Source organism: Austrofundulus limnaeus, unplaced genomic scaffold, assembly GCF_001266775.1.
Source record: "Austrofundulus limnaeus strain Quisiro unplaced genomic scaffold, Austrofundulus_limnaeus-1.0 Scaffold60, whole genome shotgun sequence".
NCBI classification, from domain to species: Eukaryota; Metazoa; Chordata; class Actinopteri; order Cyprinodontiformes; family Rivulidae; genus Austrofundulus; species Austrofundulus limnaeus.
In genome coordinates, this window is record NW_013952462.1 from 1,424,148 (window position 1) to 1,431,546 (window position 7,399).

Consider the following 7,399-nt stretch of genomic DNA (forward strand, 5'->3'; position numbering starts at 1 on the left):
ACACACACACACACACACACACACACACACACACACACACACACACACACACACACACACACACAAATCATCACAAACAGCATACATCCAGGCCCCACACGGTAAAGGCTGCACTACAAGAGGTGTGTGCAGCTGATCATTCAACAACACATAAATATGCATGCAGTCACACACACACACACACACACACACACACACACACACATTCAATGCATCACCTATCTGCCTGGCAGTGATTCATGCAAAATAAACATGCAACAACTTGCACAAAGCCAACATCAGTGCCAAAACCTTTATTTCCAACAGAGATACATGTTTCATGATGGTCAGTTTCCAGTTTTCCAAAACTGCATGGTCAGAAAACTTTACTTGATCAGGAGCCAAATAAACTGACCGGCTGCATTCAGCTTTCTCCAGTTGCTGTGGGTTTCATTAGAGATGTGCTGTTAGGGCTGGGGTTGAGGTTGGGATTTTGGAGTGGGTTTTGGATTTGGGTTAGGGTTGGGGGTGGGGTTGGGGTTGGGTTTGGGTGGTGTTGGGGCAGGGCCAGGGGCTGGAACAGGTGAAGGGGCAATAAAGCACCCTCTTTTGTGCCACTGCATGTCCCGCACACGTCGGACGGACTGGATCTGAGGTGCAGTGGCTCCCCAAGCGTTCCAGTGCTTGAAGTCTCCATGTTCAAAAASGTACTGGCGGCCTCTGTAGCCTGGATACATGTATCCCACCCACCTTTGAAGGGATGAGAATTAGTTTTAGAGCCATGCACACTACTACAAATGCGTTTAACAATTCTCCTTTAGGCTACAAGAAGACACATTTGTCTCAAAATGTACTGGAAGCTACTACAATATTTAAAACTGTGAAGGTGTGTCTTACGTTCCAGAGATAGCCTTAGCACTGGCCACACGGTCCTGGAAACCATGAGCCCACAGACTGGGAACATCATCGTCCACAATCTCCATRTTCCTCCCTTCAAAGCCTGCATTCTCAAACAGGTGCAACTTGTGATCTGCACTGTCCTAAAGAGATAAACATGTTTCCATATCAGTAACAACAGAAGTGTACAAGCTCCAGTGTGACACTTTCAGAAATGCCAAGTCTATATGCAGTGTCCTTCTGACCACTTTCAGAGGCCTGAAGGAGGTCAAGATGTAGCAACTCTGGCAGTTGGTCCATGTGCTCCAGCGAGGATACTCTCCTTTCTCGAGCACAAACTGCTCTCCGGCAAATCCTGGACGCTCAAATCCCACCCATCTGGCAATACACAGACATTTTATTCCAGATAAATGAACTAATTTGTTCAGATGAATAAAAAAAAAAACAGGAATGAGAATCACAAGGACGTGGAAGTCACTCACGGTCCTGACTCCACAATTACGGAGCCAACTCTTTGTATCTTCTCCAGCGCATCTTTGCATTCACCGGACAGCTCCACCTTTTTTCCACGAAAGTTCTCAAACTCAAATACGGCCAACTGCAAGACACGAGCAGGCGGAGGGGTTTGTTTTTTTTTTTTTAGTCCAGGTTTTGTATTGGTGCTTTTGTCAAATCAACACAAAACCACCTTCATGTCAAGTCTTGTACCTTATATGTGGCTCCAGCTCCCCCTTGGCCCTTCTCTGCAGGCAGCTGGTCTGGGCTTCCTTGCTGTTCTGTCATGTTTGATCTAAAAACACAGCAATTAACGGAAAAATGTAGAAAACGTACCTTTGAGTTCCATATCTACTGTAAAGTTTGAACACAGTGTAACTTATGGATTATAGAAGTTGACAAAATTACACACAAACATACAGTATTATTAGTTCAAAACACAGGCCTTTAAAAGTTAAAAAATACAAAGTGCATTATTCTGATCTTTTTGTTTACCTGAAAGTCTTGTGCTTTCCTGCACCCCAAACACGCCAAGTCTCCGTCCTTCTGTCTCGTCACTGTGGGGTTTTGTGTTTAACCTGTCTCAGTGTGAGGGTGTGTGGTTGTGGAGGCCTGGCGAGCGGCTGGTGCATGCCGGTGGGGGTATTTATGGTTTATTTCTGGCCACAGCAGCAAAAAGCCTGTTGATGCAGCAAGTCTGTCGCACCCATTGTGTCCGTCACACTGCTTCTCAATAGGTTTGCCCTCTGTCCCTGGCACACTGGCAAGCACTGTGCAGCTCTGCCCATGCTGCCATCCTGGTCATGATCCGGCTGGGCACAAGCACTGACTGCCAGCCAAGAGAATGGACAGGGATCAATCTCACTCAGCACTATTTGACCCACCCAGCTATCTTCTTCTCTGACTCAGTTTTTTTTWAAAAATACTTTCCCCTTTATGTCTTTGACAAAAATGTTTTATTTGAATTTGTGACATCACATTTTATCATGTATACAGATTGTGTTTAATTTGACCTAGTGCAAATCTAAATCGATTTATTACTAAAATATTAGAAAACATAGTGACTGTGGAGCTTTATAATCATCTAGACTAAACATTAGCTACATCAATATGGATTTTGCCCACTCCAGAAACATCTCTGGCTGCTGGTTTTCAGTGGTATCACCAACAAATCACTTTGTTTACCTTAAACCTCTGGCTGCATTTTACACACCCTCAACATTTCCAGTCTCAGCCCTCCTCAGTTACAGGTGGTGTTCTCCAGGGCTCAGTCATTGGGACCCTGGTTTTTAGATTTTAAAAAGTTTCTTTTCACAGGAAATAAAAAGTTCAATGTCATTAAATGGACAATCACAGCTGCCTGTCTGCTAAGCCTTCGTCCCTCTTGCTTGTCAGACACTTTAGAAAAGATCAAGAACTTGTTTGCCCCCCGTTTCCTCAAACTCAACAGTGATAAAACATAATTTCTTCTTTTTGACTCCCAACTCCACCTTCTTAAAATGTCAGTATCCTTTAATCCACTTTTCCCCTCTTGTTTGGAGTCTAGGTGGTGTCTAGATGGGGCCTTCCTTTGTAAAACTTATCAGTCCTCTTACTTGTTCAGCTTACTCTCCTCTACCCACTTTTATCTTCTTAAATTGCTCAAAGCCATGTTCATCCAGGCCCTTGTCATTTCACSTATTGAATAATTTAGTTTTCTTCTCTCTTGTCATCCACACTAATCAATTCATGAACTTTAATTGGAACTCCCATCTATTGAACAGATTACTTTGATTCTCAAACAGCTCCACTGGCTTCCTGTCTAGCATTCACTTCCAAATCTCTCCATGTCACCGAAAGGCTCAAGCTTTATACTCCAAACTCACCAATCTTCTTCACCCCAGCTCTCTAATCTGCCAAGCTATCCACAATGAACTAGACGAGCCAGCCATTTGTTATGATTGGTTACCCCATGTAAAGAACACACTTCAGCTTCATTTCATAGAAAAAGTTTTAATAAAATTCCCTCCATTTCCATTAAACAAACAGCATGATGATCTTAAATGATCACGTAATCCATGGCATTTGTTTTTTCAGCATTAAAAAGGCACATAAAAGAATTTTGAACTGGGTAATGCACTTTCCAAGTTTTAGAAACAAACACACACTTATACACACACATTTCCTGAAGTCTCATCTTAACATTAATGTTGTAACAAGCTACTGGGTATGTTAATAAAACTACTTTTATCCAAGTCTGACAAAGCTGTAACAACAACAACAAAAAATCCCTTGACCGAGTTAATAAATTATGTACAGTATGTATCATATTTAGCTCAGTTGTACTGAACAGGTTAAATCTTGTCATAGTTTTTGTTAAAGTGCTTGAAGCGTTCTTTGTTTTTGGAAACATAGTATAAAAAATAACTAAACACACATTAGGTATATCCCTTCTGTTCCATGGTTTTTACAGCTTGTAATAGATCCTCACTAAACTGGAAAGCCTTGTAAAAAACAAAACAAGAGCTAAAAGTGAGGCTCAAAGTACCGTAGATAATTTAGGCTAGGATTGGGATGTTTAGCTGTGAAAGTTAAAGTTGGAATTAAAGAAAAAGAAATGCTAAAAATGATATTAACTCTGACAACTACATAAAGGCAAACATGCATAAAGATTTTAGTGTCATCAGTCTTTTTCTGATGGCCTTACACATTCAAACAGTAACAGCAGATGGCTTTTCTTTAAAGCACACTCAGTGTTTTACCCTCCAGACCACATTTTATAAAACATCTTCTTGGCATTAAAATCATTACAGTGACTGCACATAGCCTTGGCACCATTTTTTTCATTGACAAAGATATAAAAAGTCCTTATTGCCTCCATGTCCAGGAAAAGATTCCGTTCTTCTACACAAAGTCTAAGGAAAGGTAAAAAAAAAAAAAATTCAAAATAAGGCACTGACAGTGCGGGATGGAGCAGCCATGGTGAAGCTGAGACGAGCTGACTGAGGAGCGACGGCACATCGTCTCCTAAAGGAAGCAGAAGATGCAATCAGATCAAATGTAAGATTTTTTTGATATGTTCATGTGTAGCACAGCAGTGCAGTGGTTAGAGCTGTCGCCTCTCAGCAAGCAGGTTGTAGGATCCCCTTCTGGCCTGGCGTCTTTCTGAGTAGAGTTTACATACAGTGTATTCTCTCTGTGCACTCCAGTTTTGTCTCAGACTAAAAACATGCATGTTAGATTAATTGTTACRGTAACTCTAAAGTGTCACCATGTGTAGGTAAAAGTTCAAGGGGGTTTAAATAAAATGGATGGATGTTCATTTGACAGTACAAAATGCTACCATTGATGTAGGGTTGGTCACACTATCCCAATCAGACACTCATGTGAGCCCAATGGTCGAAGGCAGTGCAGAGCAACTAATGCTAACCTAGGCTAAATTCCACAGCTAATCATGATAAACTGTTTTGCCAGTATTGCCTTACCCTACATTGATGTACTGATTTATTTGTGTACGTGTATCTATATTTTTCATATAAACTAAAAAAAATACCTGAAAGTACTGAAGCTGAGTGACGAGTATTTATAAGCTGTGATGTAATGGTGCAGTTTTGATCAAAACAAGATAAAAAGTTGCTGAGATAATATCATACTTTCTGTTTACAAGTTTGTTATCAAGCACTCTCCAGTGTTACAATAAGTATTCAGCTGTTGCAGTAAAGCTTACAAGATTTTTTATGTTGTTTCTAATAATAGCGTCTCCTCTAATGTAAACAATACATGATATCTGTTTATCTTTAAGAATCCACAGGCAGCAAAACTAATCTGTCATTGACAAACATGATTAAGAAATAATGAGTATCTTATAACAGGAAAATATTTTACTTGTTAAAAATACTATAAATCAATAGTTGTGTTCGAACAACTGAATGTGTAGAGTGGAAAGAAAAGCTGAGCAGATGCTCAACTAGCTGCTCTCATAAAAAATCTGCATCTTAAGACACATTAATTTTGTGTTTTTCTTATCAAAGACAGCATCTACATAATAATTGGCCATGTAACTAAACATATCTTTTTTGTAAAAGAAACAGAATTACTTACTTGCGTCTGGCTAAGTTTTACCACCATGCTGAGTCATACGCTTCTTGGATTTCAGCTCTTTCAGCCACGCTGGAGAAGAGGAGGCACTGATGGACACACACAGAGAAGATGCTCTATTTAATCTCTCCAAACACATCTGCAGGAGTTAACATTTTTACAATGCTTTAATAGTTTTATAAAACTGTCTGAGCGTACCCTCCGTCCTTGCTGCCTATGGGTGGCAGAACCCGTGTAGCTCCTGCAAGAGCGGACAAGCGAGGTGATTGCGAGAGCTGGGAGGGAGACGGCGCTACTTCTTCATTTGGATTTTCTGTCTCTTCTGCTCTTTTGTTCTTTTTTTTCTCCTCTTCTGCTACAGGTCCTCCTCCACCTTTTTTCTTCTTCAGCTCAGCCTGTTAAACCAGGTTGAATCAGTTCATTGTATTTGTTATATTTATGTGAAAAAGCTGTGCTTGAGCAGGGCGAAACTTACAAGTAGGGATGCAGGGCTCATACCAGGAAACACAGAAACTTTCTGGGTGGGGGGAACGGGAGAAACAGCAACCTTTGGTTTAGGCTGGTCCTCCTCAGAATCGGACTCCTTCTGTGCCTCTTTTTCAGCTGAAAAAGTTAGAACATCAGCGAAAACATGCAGAAAATCAACACTCTGAGACAGAGAATGTCTCTGTTTTTTAGATGAAAAAAAATCATGTATTGTTGTAAACCTGTGGGGTGGTAGACGCTCCAGCTTGGTTCGTCTGTCTGACCTGCCCCTATGCGGAACGAGCGTGATGGACGCGATCGAGTTCGCCTCCTACTCAGCTGCGCTTTAGATCTCTGTGAGCTGGTGTCGAGGAGAGGAGTGGAGATCTGTTGTGGAGGCACAGAAAAATAATTAACACAAAAACTCATTCACATGAACATATACTGGATTTTTCCAGAAATAGTCGCAAAGTAAACTACATTCACAAAATAAGACTCCAATAAGAATTTATAAGAGGTAAAGATTCAGAAACAACGTCACAAACCTCAGGGAATGCAGTAAAATCTGCCTCTTTGTGAGAATCAGTGGCATCAACATCATTAAAGGGGACATCTGGGATGGGCTGTGGACTGGAAAAAAAAAGACGTTATTTAACATGGGGTGTGAAACGGAAAGGACAAATATGACAACTAAAAACAGTCTTAGTTCATATTTCTTGTATTGTGTTTGATTAACCACAAGGGGGCACATTGATGTCAACTCTTGAGAATACTTGACAGCACAGTTTAGTGTCCAGGTTCACATCATTATGGTACTTTAAGACAAAAAGAGCAATAAAAAACAACCCAAAAGCCATTTTAGTCACACTGCATGCATCGCTGATCTCACTAAACCTGACCTTCCTGCTTGCTCCTCCGGGATATTTTCTTTAAGCCCTTAATTTCAGGTGTACTTTTTCTGGTATGTTCAGTTGGAACTGGATGAGTGGGTAAACTTTCAGCACAACACAAGAGGTTCATACCAAATCTTGTCAAGACCTATCTTTATTCGTTAAAATAGTAAAAAAAAAAATTGAAGTCACCAAGAGTTACTCCAAATAAGCAAGGTTTTATTTGTCCTAATATAACTTGTTTCTTACCTCTCCGTTTCAGATGTTTTCTCACAGATGTCATCCTGCTGGTGTGATTCCTCTTCCGACAAAGCATCTGTGAGTTTTTCCTCATCGCTTATGATGTAACTGTTAACCTGCGCCTGCAAGAAGAGCATAAATTAAATGGAGAAAAGTTTTTTAAATATATGCCAGAAGCAATTTTACATATTTTTACTAAAAGATGGAGAATAGCTTTCTAATTCAACCTAAGCGTGTTTGTAACCACTCTGCTGGTACTTTCTAGAAAACATTTTAACTTTGCTCTGCAAGCCATGATGTTAGGACTTTAAATTGTGGAGCTGAGTCAGGAGGGGTGGTGGTGGTGGTGGTGGGTG

At 40.6% G+C, this 7,399-nt stretch overlaps 2 protein-coding genes across 2 annotated transcripts in view; both read right to left on the reverse strand.

Moving 5' to 3' along the window:
- Positions 1–278: 278 nt before the first annotated feature.
- crybb3 (crystallin, beta B3) lies at positions 279–2,000 on the reverse strand. Its single transcript, XM_014009609.1, has 6 exons — positions 1,867–2,000; positions 1,585–1,666; positions 1,359–1,474; positions 1,122–1,254; positions 877–1,019; positions 279–729 (listed from the first exon to the last, which is right to left on the reverse strand). Exons 2-6 carry the CDS (start codon positions 1,657–1,659, stop codon positions 447–449), a joined length of 750 nt encoding a protein of 249 aa, XP_013865063.1. The 5' UTR covers positions 1,660–1,666; positions 1,867–2,000; the 3' UTR covers positions 279–446.
- A 1,343-nt stretch (positions 2,001–3,343) lies between these two features.
- LOC106518400 (trichohyalin) overlaps positions 3,344–7,399 on the reverse strand; it is a gene marked incomplete in the record, with an annotated part of 31,268 nt that continues 27,212 nt past the window's right edge. Inside the window, 7 exon segments of the mRNA XM_014009685.1 lie at positions 3,344–4,377; positions 5,452–5,537; positions 5,647–5,843; positions 5,924–6,051; positions 6,156–6,300; positions 6,459–6,543; positions 7,053–7,165. Coding sequence (XP_013865139.1) covers positions 5,462–5,537; positions 5,647–5,843; positions 5,924–6,051; positions 6,156–6,300; positions 6,459–6,543; positions 7,053–7,165 — 744 coding nt within the window.